Genomic DNA, 18,406 nt, shown 5'->3' with positions numbered 1-18,406 from the left:
GAGAGAGAAATGGGGCTCATCCAAAGCGGGGCTTCAGCTCACCCGATATGGGACTCAAGCTCACGAACTGTGAGATCATGACCTGAGCAGAAGTCATATGCTTAACCGACTGAGCCACCCAGGTGCCCCAATTATTCATAAGTTCTAAGTTAAATCATGAGAGTGGATGTTGAGAGAAAGAGGGAGAGAGGGAGAGAGAAATGGTAGAGTGAGGAGAGAAAGGAGAAGAGAAAGAGGGGAGGAGAAGAGAGAAAAAGCTGTAGGAAGAGAGAAAAAGCTGTAGGGGAAGGGTCACATATGGAGGAAGGAGGAAAAAAAAGAGCCAGGGAAGAAGTCAGAAGGGACATCCAGAGGACTTAGGAGAATCAGAGTAATGCAAAGTCACAGAAACAAAAGTGAGAGGGAGTGTCATAGAAGACTGCAAGTGTGGCCTGCAGCATTTCATAAGGCACAAATTCCTTTTGGCCCAGGTGATGTTGGGGGAGGTCTTTTCCTGAAGTAGCCACTGGGCGGCAGCTGTGTCTAGGGACTAGCAGAAACCTAGCTGAGCTAAACCAGCTTGAAGCAGGAAAAGCAGCAAGCTGGCTCAGGTTGGGGCTTCTCTAGTGTAGAGGACGCTGGAGTGACCCCCTGGGTGTATGCCAAGCCTCAAATCACACTTATTCTCCTCTTAAGAGATCAGCTTCATTCCTAGGAGCAAAGTAATAATACAAAATACTGTCTGATGAGAAGCATTTCATGCTTTATGAAGTGTTTTCACACCTATTGACCCATTCGATATTCAGGAAACCGTAATAAGTTGGTGGCATTATCCCCATTTCACTGGTGAGAAAACTAAGTTACAAAGAGGTGTCCAGCATCACACAACTAATACGTGGAGAAACAAGGATTTGAATTCATGTCAGTCTGGCTCCAAACACCTGGGCCTTTTTCGCAACATCACAGCAGTCAGCTGTCCAGGACTCAAGCTATGACTGCTTGTTCCTCCATGCCTCGCTTTTATCTACCCCTACCCTGCCACAGGGCAAAGATCTCCAAGTTTCCCCTATCCAGATTTCTGGGCCTCCAGGAGATCTAGATCCTAGATTCTAGAGCCTCCCTTGCAGGCCTGCCTCCTCTTCTCACTCCCAGAATCCAGCTCGGCAACATTCTCAGGACCTGAAGACCAGGTTCAAAGTCCACATTGCTTCCAGTTCCCTTCAGAGTGGATTCTGCTCCAGACTGCACCCCCTCCCCGAGAGCACTCACTACTCACCTCATCTTCTGAGTCCACCAGCCCTGAAGCTTGCCCCTGTGCCTAAGAACCCCATAATCCTGGAGCCTTAGTTAGCCCCAGGGGTCTCAGATCCAGAGCTCCTGACAAGTTGGCATTCTCAGGCACTTAACCTTCAGACACCTAGGCTTGGATTCTGTACTTTCTCTGTTGTATTCAGACCACGGTCTCCTGGAGTGATAGAGAGAGATGAGAGGTGATGTGTAGGAAGAGGTAGAGCCTGTGAGGGAGGCCTGTCGGCTAGCATCCTTGGAGAGGAGTGAACTGCCTCCTCTCCACCTCCTCTTATGTGTGCAATAGGTGTCTTGAAATTGACAGGCTGAAAAATGAACCCCCAGTCTTTCCCCAAACCTGCTTCTCTCATAGCTTTTCCCATCTCTGTCTACAGTAACTCCATTCCTCCAGTTGCTCAGGTCAGAAATCTTGGAGTCATTCTTGACTCCTCTCTTTCTCTCACACCCCACATCAGTAAATCTTGTCTCTACTTTCAAAATCTAGTCAGAGGGTGCCTGGGTGGCTCAGTCGGTTCACCTGATTTTGGCTCAAGTCATGATCTCACGGTTTGTGAGTTTGAGCCCCGCATAGGGCTCTATGCTTACAGAGGAGCCTGTTTGGGATTCTTTCTCTCCTTCTCTCTCTGCCCCTCCCCGGCTTGCATGTGCACACATGCTCTCTGTCTCTCAAAATAAATAAATAAACTTAAAAAAATTCTATATAAATCAGACCCCAACACTTATCTCTTCTAAACCTTCAAATGGCTTCCCATTCACTGAAAGTAAAAGCCCAGTAGCCCTCACAATGGTTTGCAAGAACCTTCATGATCTGGTCCCTGCCACACTCTCTGACCTCATCTCTACATGTTCCCTTCCTCACAACCACCTGGTCTTTATCCAAAGTAGCCCTAATATTTAAAGCAGCAACCTTCTCTATTCCCCATGTCTTTTCTTCTCTATTCCCCTTCCTGCCTTTATTTTTCTCTATAGCAATGATTACAATCTATATGTTTTACTTGTTAATTTTATTTTCTTTTCCCTCCCACTAGTATGGGAGTTCCATTACAGTCAGAGTCTTTCTCTGTTTTATTCACTACTAGTGAACTGCCAGTACCTAGATCTGGAGCAAGCACACAGTAGGGTCTCGGTAAACATTTGTTTATCTCTTTGCTGGATTATGGGCACTGGCTTTAGAGAGGCAACTAAACATAGCAATTAAGTACCAGGATGCTAGAGCCTGGTTCAAATCATGACTCTCTCCCTAAATAGCAGAATACATTCTCCTTGCCTTAGTCTCCTCATCAGCACAATAGTACCTCTTTTATAGAGAACTTGTTGGGCCATCAATAAGTGTAAAGCACTTAGAATAATGTCTTGCACATGGTAAGTGGTATAGAAGCAGTGTTTATAATTGTATGCACCTGGAGTTGAGATTTATATCAGTAGTATAGATTTTCCCAAATCTTTTTGTGTGTTATCTTGCATTTGCCCATGTTAACATTCATTCATTTCCCATGTTTCTCCTCACTTACACAGATTGATATGATTTCCCTGTAGTTGTAGTCATCTCCTGTGGCCTGGCTCTTCATCTATAAACTTGGATATTTCCTTGTGTACACCCTCTTATAGTCATTTAGAAACTGTTAAATAGTAATCTTGCTGGGCCCCAGTTTCCGAATCTGTACAGTGAGTGGGTTGGACTAGATAATCTCAATGGGCCTTTCTAGCTCTGACAATCTCCCGGGACAGGACGAAGGACAGGCTCCACCCCCAAACCCACCCTCTTGGATATGACCTCTGGCTGCCAAGGGGAAAGGTGACAGAATCAGCTGGGCTCAGCTTCAAGGGGACCAGGTAGGAGACATGCCAAGTTTCTTGGGTGAAGGTGGCGATGGGGTACCTGGGCTGGACCAGGCTGGGGGAAGGTGTCAGAAGTAACTGTTATGTGGAGACACTGGGAGCAGGGTGAGGGGAAAGGTCATGGCACCATGGGGAGAAATGTTGTAATGGGCTAGGACACAACTTGGGTCTGGGCATCTTCCCATATTGGACAGTCCTGCTAGCCCTCCACCCCTTCAGCTAGCCAAGATCTGGAGGACAGAGTCAGCTGCAGAATGAGAACAACCCAAGCTCACTGCCTGCCCTACGAGGCCCAGCACTGCCTGCTGCCCACCAGTCCAGGCTGGACCAAGGGGGCTTGGGCAGAGGCCAGGCTAGCCTGGGTGCACCCAGATGTACTCCTCTTGCTACCCCTAATGCTTCAATCATGACCCTTCTCGTTCTCTGCTTTTCGGCCTCAGGGCAGAGCTGGGAGGCCAGGGAAATCCAGCCACCCTCACTTCTTCCCTTTCTACCTCTAGGGGGACCATGGCCAGTGCAGAGTCCCCTCTGCTCACAACCCTAGTCCCCAGCCCGGATCCTGGTGACAGTGAGGTGGAGCTGAACTGCCAGTTTGATGAGGAGTTCAAGTTCGTTCTGCTGCCTGTGAGCTACACAGTTGTCTTTGTGTTGGGCCTAGGTCTCAATGCCCTGGCCCTCTGGCTTTTCCTCTTTCGCCTCCGACCATGGGATGCAATGGTCACCTACATGTTCCACTTGGCCTTATCAGACACTTTGTATGTGCTGTCACTACCCACCCTTGTCTACTATTATGCAGCCCACAACCACTGGCCCTTTGGTACTGGGCTCTGCAAGTTCATCCGCTTTCTCTTCTATTGGAATCTCTACTGCAGTGTCCTTTTCCTCACCTGCATCAGTGTGCACCGCTACCTGGGCATCTGCCACCCACTGCGGGCACTCCACTGGGGCCAGCCTCGCTTCGCAGGCCTTCTCTGCCTGGCAGTTTGGTTGGTTGTAGCCGGCTGCCTTGTGCCCAACCTGTTGTTTGTCACAACCAGCCCCAAGGGGGACACCATCCTGTGTCATGACACCACTCGGCCTGAGGAGTTTGACCACTATGTGCACTTCAGTTCAGCAATCATGGGGCTTCTCTTTGGTGTGCCCTGCCTGGTCACTCTTGTCTGCTATGGGCTCATGGCCAGGCGCCTGTATCGGCCCTTGCCAGGGACTGCCCAGTCATCTTCTCGTCTGTGCTCCCTCCGCACCATCGCTGTGATGCTGACCGTCTTTGCTGTCTGCTTTGTACCTTTCCACATCACCCGCACTATTTATTACATGTCAAGGCTGTTGGAAGCTGACTGCCGCGTGCTGAACATTGTCAATGTGGTCTACAAAGTGACTCGGCCTCTGGCCAGTGCTAACAGCTGCCTGGATCCTGTGCTCTACCTGCTCACTGGGGACAAGTATCGCCGTCAACTCCAGCACCTCTGCAGTAGTGGTGGGCCCCAGCCCCGCATGCCTGCCTCCTCCCTGGTGCTGGTGTCCCTACCTGAGGATAACAGCTGCAGGTGGACATCCACCCACTGGGACAGTGGCTTCCCTGCCTCTGGGGCAAATAGACTGTAACACTGGGAGCCAGAAAGTAAGAGGAAAAAGGATGAGTGCAGGGCAGAGGTGAGGGAACTCAATAGTTACACCCCATATGGCTGCTTCTTCCTCTTTTCCAGGTTCTGGAGAGGCCAACACCCTGAGGATTGAGAGGAACCGGGGAAATCATGTGTGACTCCATCTCTCATAAACCCTTTAGTCGCCCTCTCCTTTTTAGCCAAAGGCAATAACAGCCACTCTTCTTTTTCTTTGTTTCTGTCTCCTTCCTGTGTCCATTGGTCCCGTCTCTTGATCATACAAGGCTTCCTAAAAATCTCACCCAGTCCTCTTGCTCCCTCCCTTTTCCCACACATATTTGTATAGCATGTGTTCCTTCAACCAGACCAGAGCATTAGACTGAAGAGGTGGAGAAGTGGGATAATCTCAGGATTGGTCTGATTTATCTGATGGTGATAGCCAGAATCAGGAGGTGGGGGCGCCAGCATATCACAGATGCCAAGGATGTGACATACGTAGTGCCCACATCCACTTCCTGGTTTCCTCTCAAAGACAGCATAGTCTTGCCTACTGAAGTGCTGAGATAGGGCTCAATCTCAGGCAACCTGCATGTCGGGGTCCCCACATGCAGCAGGAGGCATGGCACTGTTGAACTGGTATATAGCCACGAGGCAGAGAGGGAGACCTGAGTTTTACCATGGGGTGGATATCTTGCCTCAAGGGGCAGGGCCCAAGTCGATAACAGCCTTTGGAACAGGACCTCCTTTATGATGTTTGCTGAGAGCATATTTGACTGTTATCCTGTACTTAATGAAAAGAACAGAGGATGGCTTAGAAAGAGATGGGGAAGCTCTCATATTTGTGACTGTAACTTCCAGCATGAAGAGGTAGAGCAGGTTTATGCAGAGTTTGGGGTGGTGGCAGGATTGACGCCCAGAGCTGGCTCTTCACTGGTTTCTCCCCTTTCTCTAGCTCCTGTCCTAGGTGAATAATAAATCTGTCACCAACTTTTTCATATCAGGCTTTAAGGCTTCACTGCCAGGGCAGAGCATGGGGACTAGGACAGCTCCCTTCAGAGTCTCCCATCCAGTTATTTCCCCCTAGCACCATCTTGGTGCTTATGGGCTTACAGGAGTCGGGGGGTGGGTACAGAACTTGGGCAGCTAACCCCCAAACCTCAGGAAGTAAGAGTGTCTAGGCAGCCATTCATAAGAAAGGAGGGCTCACACTTCTAGGCACCCTCACTCTGAAATTGCCTTCTAGCCCACTGGTCCTCTGAGTCTCCAGCCTGCCTTTTCTTTTGCCCCACTATTGCTGACCTGTATCGGATCTCTTACTTGTCTAAGGGGTCTCTATGGAGAGTAAGGCTGAGGCTAGTCTTCAGAAAAAAAATGACTTCAATGCCCCTGAGTCTCCCTTTGCATCCTTCCATGTGCTCCCTCTTTCTGCCTGCTACCCATGACTCTTTCCATTAGGAGTAAATGGACTGGCCTTTTCTTTACTAGTTTTGCTGTCTTATGGCCACTGCCTAGACGGTTACATATCTCGTTTTTCATCTGTACTCTTTCTTTTATTCCTATGACCATACCCTCCTTGCCCATCACCTCTCCTATCCACTGACCCCACCAAGTAAAGCTGCTTTCTCTATCACAACTACCCAGTCTCCTCCATTTCTCCAGTCCATTTAATTCCCATATGTTTTATCAAGACTAACTGCCCAGACTTTGTGGTCTGCTACTTTCAGGCTGTCTTCCCTTATACTCTAGTTAAACACATTTTCACCTTGGGTCACTTTTCTCCTCTCTCCTATACTGGAAGAGATTGCAGATGAAGCCAGTGGCTGTTTTGACCCACTGAAACTTTATGTCTTGGAACTTCATCTAAACCCCCATTTTTGTTAGCCTGCTGAATTCTTAGTGAACACTCCAGAGCAAGTGTTTCCTGTATTTTCCACCTTCTCAAGGCTCCAACTTCATCCTACCCTATGACCTTCTAAGAGTTACCTTGCTTCTAATGAAACTGAGAAGATCTAATACCTTAACTTCTTTCTGCTTCATTCATGATAACTTCTACTTTTATGTCCATCTTGTCTTTCTTCCTTTCTTCCCTGTAGACCCCACATAAGAGGTGGCTCTCTTACTTTTTCTTTTGTTTATCTCTTTTTATCACTTTTGGTCTTTCCATAACTGATTTCATCCCATCTTTTAAAAAACACACGCACAACAGGGGCACCTGGGTAGCTCAGTCAGTTGAGCGTCCAACTCTTGGTTTCAGCTCAAGTCATGATCTTGCAATTCATGAGATCGAGGCCCACATCAGGCTTTGTGCTGACAGTGTGAAGCCTGCTTGGGATTCTCTCTCTCTCTCTAATTAAATACACATTTTTTAAAGACCACACATGACAAAACCCAACCAAACAACAATAAAGCATTATCACCCATACCTTGACCATGCTGTTTCTTGTAACTAACATTCTACTCATCTTATTCATTTCACTGTCAGATTTCTAGAAAGAGTACCATATGTATCATTATAAAGTCACCCCTTAACTCTCTGAACCTGGTTTCCTTCTGTACCTGGAAGAACACAAATTACTTCATAAGCAAGATCTTTAATGATCTCTCCTCTATATTCCTCTTTGATTATCTCTACCTCACTTTATCCTCTTGCATATCCTGTTTAACAGCTTAATGAAAACAATTAAAAAATTCCACTATGACAACATTAAAGAAAATTTTGAAAGAAAATATTCATCTATACTTCCAAACCCTAAACAATTATTTTCATTTATCTATGTTCCATGCTTTTTCAGTTTGCATAATATATACTTATATTTTATATAAATGTAAGCATAGTGTGCATATATTTTAAAATTTTGCTTTACATTTTTTTATTTTAAATACTGTCCTTGTACTACAGTCTTTCATGTTTATCATTTCAATAGCCACATAAAATTACATCCATTAGTAGATTGTATTTTATTTGACTATTCCCCTATTATCAGACATTTAGGCGACTCCCAATTTTTCTGTGCTTTGAACATCTTAATGGATATAGCTTTTTTCTTCTTTGCAAGAAGAAAACTTGTAGTGTTTCTAGGACAAGTTCTCAGGAGTGGGATTACCAGATCAAAGAGCATGAATATTTTTATGGATCTTGATTTTCATTCCAATTTTAGTATATGTGCTGCCAAGGTGAGCACTGGATCTTGATTTTCAAAAAGACTGCACAAATTTTCAATGTCACAATGGCATGTGAGTGTTCCATCTCCCTTGCAGCTGTAGCATTGGACTTTATAAGAAATCTTTTTGGATGGCTTAAACATTAAATTGTTAACTTCACCTTTTTTTTATTACTCATGGGATAGAACACTTTACATATGTTTACTATTTGCATTTCCTCTTGTGTGAACTCTCTGTTCATATCCTTCACCAATTGGCATTAATGGTCTTATACACACTGATGATCTTATATATCTAAATGCATTCTTTAACATATATGTTAGGGGTGCCTGGGTGGCTCAGTCAGTTAAGTTTCAGACTTCGGTTCAGGTCATGATCTTGCTGTTCTGAGTTCGAGCCCCCACTCAGGCTCTCTGCTGACAGCTCAGAGCTTGGAACCTGTTTCAGATTCTCATTCTCTCTCTCTCTCCCCTTCTCTCACTCATGCTCTCTCTCTCTCTCAAAAATAAACATTAAAAAAACTTGAAAAAACATACATGTTAACTTTTTGTCACATTTGATATAAACATTTCTTCCATTTATTATAATTTTTACTTTTAATTTTAGTTCCTTATTTTATCAGGTTGGTTTAAATTTCTCTCCTCCCACTTTTACTCATCTTACTACTTCCTCTTCCTTTGCTGGCTTCTCCTCTTTTACTCCCTAAGTGAACAGAGTTTCAAGATCTGTCATGTCCTGGCATTTGGGGATTATTTAATCCATTCCCCCTCCTACCATCTTGACCCTTGATTTTCTGTTGGAGAGAATATATGCACACACGAATACAAGTCAGTTGACTTAGAGTCCTTGAGAATACTTTGGAAATATTCTAGGGCCTAGGTAACCTGTCACCTTACAAAGCAGGGAACAGGCCCAAAGATATGACTTGCCCATTACTTAGTAAATTAGTGGCATAGCAGGAACTAGGCCTAGCCCCCAAGACCCATGACTCCCATATCTCCTTCCATTACACCATGCCAACTCAGGTCTAAGTTGTCCTTCCTCCCAAGTTCCACCTCTATATATTTAATTGCCTCCTGGACAGTTTCACTCGGATCTTCCATTGTTACTTCCAACCCAAGATGTCAAAAACTAAACTCTCTTGGGTGCCTGGGTGGCTCAGTCGGTTGAGTGTCTGACTTTGGTTCAGGTCATAATCTCAGTTTGTGAGTTCGAGACCCACGTTGGGCTCTGTGCTGACAGCTAGGAGCCTGGAGCCTGCTTCGGATTCTATGTCTCCCTCTGTCCTCTGCTCCAACCCACTCTCATTCTGTCTTTGTCTCTCTCAAAAATAAACATTAAAAAACAAAAACTAAGCTCTCTAAACCAGTTTCCTTATCTGTCTTCACTTCTTTTCATGGCATCATTTTTCCTCGTCACCTAGGCTCAAAAATGCTCAGGTAACTTCAATTCTTCTCTTTTTATTTCATGAGATTCTGGCATTTCTTTAGTTATCATGTCAATTGGCCTTCCTTTATGATCCCAGTACTACCATTCTAATACTGACTCTTGTCACCTTATCCCTGACTGACTGATACAGCCTCCAAACTGGTCTTTCTTACCTCCAGTGTCTTCTCACACAAATGCATCCTATATAATGCATACTGCCAGATTAATCAGCCCTAACACTGCTTTCACAGTTTCACTCTCTTACTTAAAACTCTCTCATTGTTGCCTATTGTCTACAAGACAAATTTAAATCCTTTAGTCAGAAATGAAAGAGAGCTTTTTCAGTCTTATTTTCCATTCCTCCCCAATACAAATCTTTCTTCTCCAGCTAATTTGAGCTCCCTATTCTTTCTCCAAATGAGACTTGCACTTTCTCAGCTCTGCACCTTTAGTCTTCCTTTCCCCTGCCCCAGAATACCCTCCCTTTCTTCTCTCACTGTCCTTTTCTTACCTAGTTTCCAAAGCCAGGATCAAGCTCCACTTCCTCTTTTAGGCTTTCTCTGGTGACTCTTGCCCACAGTGACCTTCCTGGTCACTCCTACAATAATTACTGTTTATATCAGTCACTTGGCACTTTTATTGTCTTTTGAAATTATACTATTATTGCTACTTGACTCTTTATGTTTGTTTTGCATTCCCTCCTATAAATTCCTTGAGTTACTGTGATAGAAAGGAAAGAGCATAGGACCGAAAATCAGAAGAGCCAAGTCTGAGCCCTAGTTATGAAAGTAGGGCTTAGGTGTGTCACTTGGGTGAGTCATTCAGACTCTTTGAGCCATAATTTCATCACTTGTAAAATGAGGATCATAATCTCAGCTTTAAGTACTTCGGATTGTGGTAAGGCTCTGCAAATCTAGAGAGCTAAACAAATATGAATGGTTTTTATTATATCATCTCATTTGTTTAATAAATGGTGCTTCATAAATATTTGCTGAATACATGTCAGTAATTCAGTTTAATGTTTCTGTTCCTGGGCATATTTCTGTGTTAGGCCACAGGAAACACAAGAAACCTAAAGACCCGAGGGCACTTTTTAAGAACAGTGAAGACAGGGAGGGCATTGGAAAGATATTATAAAGGAAAGCGGGTCTGTCCAGCATCTTCCACATTCTACTAAACTGGCTACTCATTATTTGGACTACCTATAAGGCGGATCTGAATGTGGAGATGGGGAGAAGGTGACACATCAGAGCTTTGACTTTCCTCACATTTTCTACTACTTCATCCCATGATGCCCAACCAGTTAGCCTAATGTTTTTCCTAGGATGCACCTAGGACTCTTTTCTCCTTCACTGATGTGATGAAAGCCAACATTTTGGTGAAGAAGGTAATGAGAAGTAGTAGAGAGAACAAGCAATTTACTCAACCAGAGGTGGCTTTAAATCTTCAATATGCTACTCACTAGTTGCATGATGTCAGACAAGGTGCTTAATTTCTCTGAGCTTCTGTTTCCTCATTGGTAAATTGGGGATAGAAATTACTCATTTAGTAGGGCTGTTGTGAAGTGTCAATGGAGTAATGGATGAAAAAACATCATTTACAGTTCCTGTGGGTAGGAATTCCTTTTCAACAGTTCGCAACTTTAGTGTGGCTGGATGAGGAGCCAAACTTCTAAATATGGATTTGGAGCTGCTTAGAAGTGATAGTTAAGATCATGACAAAGACTGAACCCATGAATGTGAGAAGCAGGAGGCTGAAAACTGATCAGTGATAGATGACCGTAGCGATGAACTGGGAGGAAACAGATTGAAACGTTGGCATTGCATCAAGGGAGAAGAGAGTTTCAAAAAGAAGGACTTATAAAAGTTATTTTTAAAAAGCTTTTGAATGAAAGAAAAAAAGAAAAATTAAGGAAGTAAGCAACAGTGAATGCATAAGAGAATTCAGAGAAGATGAGACACTCAGAAAGATAATAAAGAAATACTTCATTCCTTGCCAACTTGTATACAAGAGATATTAGCCAATGACATTATCTAAAGAGGCCAATCTCAAATAGCTTTTGTAATCAAGATCTGTTTACATGTATTTATACTCCTCCTTCCCTTTTAGTTCCTATATGCCTCTGCCTCTTTCCAAAGATTTCAGAATAACCCACTGAATAAGTTACTTGCCATAACCTACAGAACTTATATTTCTAGTATGAGCTGGGATGGGATTTGTCACCAAAAGGGAATACAGAAATACTTGAGCACAACAAAAGAGTGAGTCTGTCTATGAGGGCACCTTGGTGTATGTTTGATTGGCAGAGCTTATGGATTTAGGTCATAAAGTGGGAAGAAGACAAATTATCTCTCCTTGAGTCAAAGGGTAAATTATTAAAATGTGAGAACTCTTCAAGACAAGATGAAATCCTTTTTGGGGCTTCCTGGTTATTACAATAAATTTTGTACCACAGTTTGAAGCCTTAGTCATGCTGCTGGATCTACTGATGGGAAGAAGAAACCAGATGTACTTGGAAAACTCAAGAGAAAAATCAACTAATGCTTTCATTGTGATGCTGGCATCTGCTCAATTGGTTTACTTCTCACTGATATTTAACTTAATGCTCATTGTAAACCCCATCCTTTTTACTATACCAACAACTATTTATCTCCAATGTGAATAAAACATTTATTTTTACATGCTCTGATCTTGCTGGATTTCTTTCAGAGGGTAGTCATTGCTCTGGGTCTTTGAAGACTTAAGCTAGCTTGATTTTATATGTTTCAGTCTTTATTCATTTCCCTAATGCAGTTTCCCAAAGCACATATTCTGGGGCAGCAACACATGTTACTAAGATTTAAGGGGTGGGGTTAGAAGGTAAGGTCCAACATAGTGACATGGGAAGACCTTGAACTCACCTCCTGCCATGGACACAGCAAATCTACACCTACATATAGAGTAATTCCTCCTGAAGAAAAACTGAGAGCTGATTGAATTGCTTTGGCACAACAAAGGATAGAGGGACTACAAAGAGAACAGCAGGAGAGATTGGGACACAGTAACAATGTGACCCTCTCTCCCAATGCTGCAAACTGCAGTGAGGAAGGATAACACTGAGGAATCTGTGCACAAGTTTGCCCACCCTCAGGCACAGAAAAAAAAAAGCCATGGCTTAAAGGGAAACTAAACTGTAAGTGAACACTAGAGCATCCCCTAAATGGCAGGGGAACTGCTGGAACACTATCCAGGGTTGGAAGTGCTGGTGAGCACCATTTTTTACATCCCACCCTCTACCGTGATACTGCAGATGGGAAGGGGGTCTGGACACTCTAGCCAGCCTGCCACCTCAGTGAGCACAGAGCCCCTAGTCCACACCAGCTCCAGTCATTCCCCCAACGTGGCCTCCCCTACTCATGACCACCTGAGCTCCAGTTGTCCCACCCACGTGGCCTCAGTGCAGTGTACACCAAGACACCCCTGTACTCCAGCCATCTCACCTACATGGCATGGGTATAAAACTCTCCAGGACACACCAGGTCTGTGCTCACTTCAGCTGCAGCCAACTTGCCAGAGCAGGCCCTTCCTGAAGCACCTTGGGAAAACCTCTCCCACATGTGCCCACTTCACCTCTGCCTGTCCCACCAGGGTTCCTCCAGTGCAGAGTGCCCCACAGTTCCCAGTCTGTGCCTATTAACCTGGGGAAAGAAATGGATATCCAGGTCCAGGAAGCAAAGAGAGCCCCAAACAAGATGAACTCAAGCAGATAAACACCAAGACATATAATAATTAAAATGTCAAAGATTAGGGGCGCCTGGGTGGCTCAGTCGGTTAAGCGTCCGACTTCGGCTCAGGTCATGATCTCACGGTCTGTCAGTTCAAGCCCCGCATCGGACTCTGTGCTGACAGCTCGGAGCCTGGAGCCTGCTTCCGATTCTGTGTCTCCCTCTCTCTCTGAACCTCCCCTGTTCATGCTCTGTCTCTCTCTGTCTCAAAAATAAATAAACATTAAAAAAAATTTAATAAAAAAAGTAAAAAATAAAAAAAAGTCAAAGATTAAAGATAAAGAGAGAATCTTAAAAACAGCAAGAGGAAAGCAACAAGTTACATACAAGGGAAACCACATGAGGCTATCAGATTATTTTTTCATCAGAAATCTTGCAGGCCAGAAAAGAGTGGCATGATATATTCAAAGTGCTGAAAAAAAAAAAAACACCTACAACCAAGAATACTTTACCTGGCAAGGTTATCATCCAGAATTAGAGGAGAGATAAAGAGTTTCCCAGACAAACAAAATTTAAAGGAGTTCATCACCACTAAACCAGCCTTAAGAGAAGTGTTGAGACTTCTTTAAGTGGGAAAAAAGGTCATAACTAAAAGTAAGACATTTATAAAAGGAAATAATTTCACTAGTAAAAGCAATCATATAATAAAGGCAGTAAATCAATCACTTATAAAGCTAGTATGAAGGTTAAAAGACAAAAGTAGTAAAATCAATTATATCTAAAAAGTAAAGAGACTCATAAAATAAAAGATATAAATTATGGCAGAATATACATAAAAGGTGAAAGAGGAGAATACAAATGTAGGGCTATTAGTTTGTGTTCAAACCTAAGTGACCATTTACTTAATATCAAAAGTTATATCCTTAATATGATATATATGAACCTCATCATAACTACAAACTAAAACCTATAATAGATACACAAAAAATAAAGAGAAAAGAATCCAAACATAACAGTGAAGAAAGACATCAATCATAAGGGAAGAGAGCAAGAGAAGAAATGAATAGAGATCCACAAAAACAACGAGAAAACAATGAAAAAAATGGCAATAAATACATATCTATCATTAATTACTTTATTTTTTAATAAATGTTTATTTTTGAGAGAGAGCACGAGTGGGAGAGGGGTAGAGAGAGAGGGGGACAGAGGATCCAATGCATGCTCCACACTGACAGAAGCAAGCCCACTGTGGGGCTTGAATTCACTACCTGAGCTGAAATCAGATCTTTGAGCCACCCAGGTGCCCCTGGACAAAATGACTTTAAAACAAAGACTGCAGTGAGGACAAAGAAGGGCATGGCACAGCGGTAAAGGAATCAGTCCAACAAGAGGATATAACAACTATAAATATCTATGCATCTAACATAGGAGCACCTAAAAATATAAAGCAAATATTAACAGACATAAGGAGAGAAATAGCCAGTAATACAATAATAGGGGACTATAACACCCCACTTACATCAATGGATAGATCATCCAGAAAGAAAACCAATGAAGAAACAATGTCTCTGAATGACACATTAGACTAGATGGACTTAACCGATACATAGAGAACATTCTGTTGATAAATAGCAGAATATACATTCTTTTCAAGTGTACATGGAACATTCTCCAGGATAGATCACATATTAGGCTACAACACAAGTCTTAATAAATTTAAGAGATTGAAATCATATCAAGCATCTTTTCCAAACACAATGGTATGAAACAAGAAATCAACCACAAGAAAAAAACTTGAGGAAACACAAACACATGGAGGCTAAACAACATGGAACCAAACAACCAATGGATCAATGAATAAATCAAAGAGGAAATTAAAAAGTTCTTGGAGACAAATGAAATTGGAAACACAATGGTTTAAAATTTAGGGGATGTAGGGGCGCCCAGATGGCTCAGTCGGTTAAGTATCTGACTTTGGCTCAGGTCCCGATCTCGTGTTTCTTGAGTTCAAGACCCAAGTCAGGCTCTGTGCTAACAGCTCAGAGCCTGGAGCCTGCTTCTAATTCAGTGCCTCCCTCTTTCTCTCTCTTTCTCCCTCTCTCTCTCTCTGCCCCTCCCCCACTCATGCTATGTCTGTCTCTCTCAAAAATAAACACTAAAAAAAATTAAAAAAAATAAAATTGGGGGGATGCGGCAAAAGCAGTTCTAACATGGAAATTTATTTATTTATTTTTCTAAGATAGAAGTTTATGGTGATACAGGCTTACCTCAAGAAACAAGAAAAATCTCAAAATAAACAACCTAAACTTACACTTAAAGGGACTAGGAAAAAAAGAACAAACTCTAAAGTTAGCAGAAGGAAAGAAATTATAAATATTAGAGTAAAAGTAGATAAAATAGACTTAAAAATACAATAACAAAACTAGGAGGTGGTTCTTTGAAAAGATAAAGAAAATCAATATACATTTAGCCAGATTCATCAAGAAAAAAAATAACTCAAATAAAATCAGAAATAAAAGAGAAGTACTATTTGTAACGACATGGATGGAGCTAGAGTGTATAATGCTAAGTGAAATAACTCGGTCAGAGAAAGACAAATACTATAAGATTTCATTCATATGTGGAATTTAAGAAACAAAACAGATGAACAAAGGGGAGAGAAAGAGAGGGACAAACCAAGAAACAGACCCTTTTTTAAAATGCTTATTTATTTTTGAGAGAGAGAGAGAAAGAAAGAACACAAGCAGGGGAGGGGCAGAGAGAAAGAAACACAGAATCTAAAGCAGACTTTAGGCTCTGAGCTGTCAGCACAGAACCCAAGGCAGGGCTCGAACCCACAAACTGTGAGATCATGACCTGAGCTAAAGTCAGATGCTTAACTGACTGAGCCACCCAGGTGCCCCAAAACAAACTTTTAACTATAGAGAACAAACTGATGGATACCAGAGGGAAGATGAGTGTGAGGATGGGTTAAATAGGTGATGGGGGTTGAGGACTGTACTTGCTATGATGTGCATGGGGTGATATGTGGAATTGTTGAATCACTATATTGTACACCTGAAACTAATATAATGTTGTAAGTGAACTAACTAGAATTAAAATTAAAAAATTTAAAAAAAGAAATAAAAGAGAAGTAACAACTGACACCATAGAAATACAAGGATTATAAGAAACTACTATGAAAAATTATATGCCAACAAATTGGACAACCTAGAAGAAATGGAAAAATTTCTAGAAACATACAGTCTTCTAAGAGTGAATCAGGAAGAAATAGAAAATCTGAATAGACTGTTTACTAGTAATGAAATTGAATTGCAATAAAAAAAAATTCCCAACTAATAAAATTCCAGGACCAGATGGCTTCACAGGTGAATTCTACCAAAAATTTATGAAAGAGTTAATACCTATTATTCTCAAACTATTCCAAAAAATAAAGAGGAAGGAAAATTTCAAAATTCATCCTATGAGGACAGCATTACCCTCATACCCAAACCAGACAATGACACTACACACAAACACACAGAAAAGCCACTAAAAGCCAATAATCCTCATGAACATAGATACAAAACTCCTCAACAAATATTAGCAAACTGAATTCAAAAACATATGAAAAAGATCATTCACCATGATCAAGTGATCTTTATTCCAGTGATGGTTGAATATCCACAAATCAGACAGCATGAAAAACCACATTAACAAAATGAACAATAAAAACCATATGATCATACCAGTAGATGCAAAAAATCATCTGACAAAATTCAATATTCATTCATAATAAAAACTCTCAAAAAAGTGGATTTAGAGGGAACATACTTCAAGATAATAAAGGCCATATATGAAAAACCCACAGCTAACATCCTACTCAATGGTAAAATACTGAAAACGTTTCCTCAAACAAGATAAAGATGTCCACTTATTCCACTTTTATTCAATATAGTACTGCAAGTCCTAGCCACAGTAAACGGAGAAAGAAAAGAAATAAAAGGCATCCAAATCAGAAAGGAAGAAGTAAAACTGTCACCATTTGCAGATTACATGGTACCATATATAGAAAATCCAAGACTCCACCAAAAAACTATTAGTACTAAAAAATGAATTCAGCAAAGTTGCAGGATACAAAATGAATATACAAAAATCACTTGCATTTCTATATACTAATAATGAAGTAACATGAAGAGAAATTAAAACAACAACCCCATTTACAATTGCACCAAAGAGAATAAAATATCTAGGAACAAATTTAGCCAAGTAGGTGAAAGACCTGCACTCTGAAAACTATACGACATTGATGAAATGAATTGAAGATGACATAAATGGAAAGATGTGTCATGCACGTGGTTGGAAAAATTAATATTGTTCAAATGTCCATACTATCCAAAGCAATCTACAGGTTCAATGCAATCCCTATCAAAATACCAATAGCATTTTTCCCAGAGCTAAAACAAATACTCCTAAAATTTGTATGGAACCACAAAAGATCCTGAATAGCCAAAGCAATTTTGAGAAAAAAGAACAAAGCTGGAGGTGTCACAATCCCAGATTTCAAAACATATTACAAATCTGTAGTAATTGAAACAGTATGTTACTGGCAGAAAAATAAACACATAGATCAAAGGAACAGGATAGAGAGCCCAGAAATAAACCCAAACTTATATGATCAATTAATCTATGACATAGGTGAAAAGACAGTTTCTTCAATAAATGGGAAATTGACAGCTGCATGGAAAAGAATGAAACTGGACCACTTTCTTACACCATACACAAAATAAACACAAAATGGATTAAAGAACTAAATGTAAGACCTGAAAGCACAAAACTCCTAGAAGAAACATAGGCAGTGATCTGTTGGACAACGGCCTTAGCAACATTTTTCTGTGTCTTCGGAGGCAAGGGAAACAAAAGCAAAAAAAAAAACCAAAAAACAAATGGAACTACATCACACTAAAAAGCTTCTGCACAGTGAAGGAAACTATCAACAAAATGAAAAGGCAACCAAGTGATTGGAAGGAGATGTTTGCAAGTTATGTAGCCAATAAGGGACTAATATCAAAATATATAAAGAACTTGTAAAACTCAACACCCAAAAAACAAGTAATCCAATTAAAAAATGGACAGAAGCCATGAATAATCACTTTTCCAAAGAAGACATTCTGATGGCTAACAGACACATGAAAAGATGCTCAACATCACTCATCATCAGGGAAATGCAAATCAAAACCACAATGAGATATCACCTCACACTTGTCAGAATGGCTAGTATCAAAAAGACAGGAAATGTTGTACACCTGAAACTAATGTAACATTGTATATCAACTATACTCAAAGCCGGGAGAAAAAGGACAAGAAATAACAAGTGTTGGCCAGGATGTGGGGAAAAGGGAA

At 41.6% G+C, this 18,406-nt stretch overlaps 1 protein-coding gene across 1 annotated transcript; it reads left to right on the top strand.

The window, feature by feature from the left end:
- The first annotated feature begins 274 nt into the window (after window positions 1–274).
- Window positions 275–6,917, top strand: P2RY4 (pyrimidinergic receptor P2Y4). The gene has a single exon (XM_058713250.1). The coding sequence runs from the start codon at window positions 3,634–3,636 to the stop codon at window positions 4,729–4,731; it is 1,098 nt and encodes a 365-aa protein (XP_058569233.1). The 5' UTR covers window positions 275–3,633; the 3' UTR covers window positions 4,732–6,917.
- Window positions 6,918–18,406: the final 11,489 nt, after the last annotated feature.

The sequence above is a fragment of the Neofelis nebulosa genome, chromosome X (assembly GCF_028018385.1).
Source record: "Neofelis nebulosa isolate mNeoNeb1 chromosome X, mNeoNeb1.pri, whole genome shotgun sequence".
In the NCBI taxonomy this organism is placed as follows: Eukaryota; Metazoa; Chordata; class Mammalia; order Carnivora; family Felidae; genus Neofelis; species Neofelis nebulosa.
Note: the sequence above shows the minus strand (reverse complement) of the source record. Positions and strands in the feature narration are given on the sequence as shown.

What these genes read in the sequence shown, in the direction of transcription:
- P2RY4 (XM_058713250.1), top strand. Translation starts at nt 3,634, where the DNA reads ATGGCCAGTGCAGAGTCCCCTCTGCTCACAACCCTAGTCCCCAGCCCG.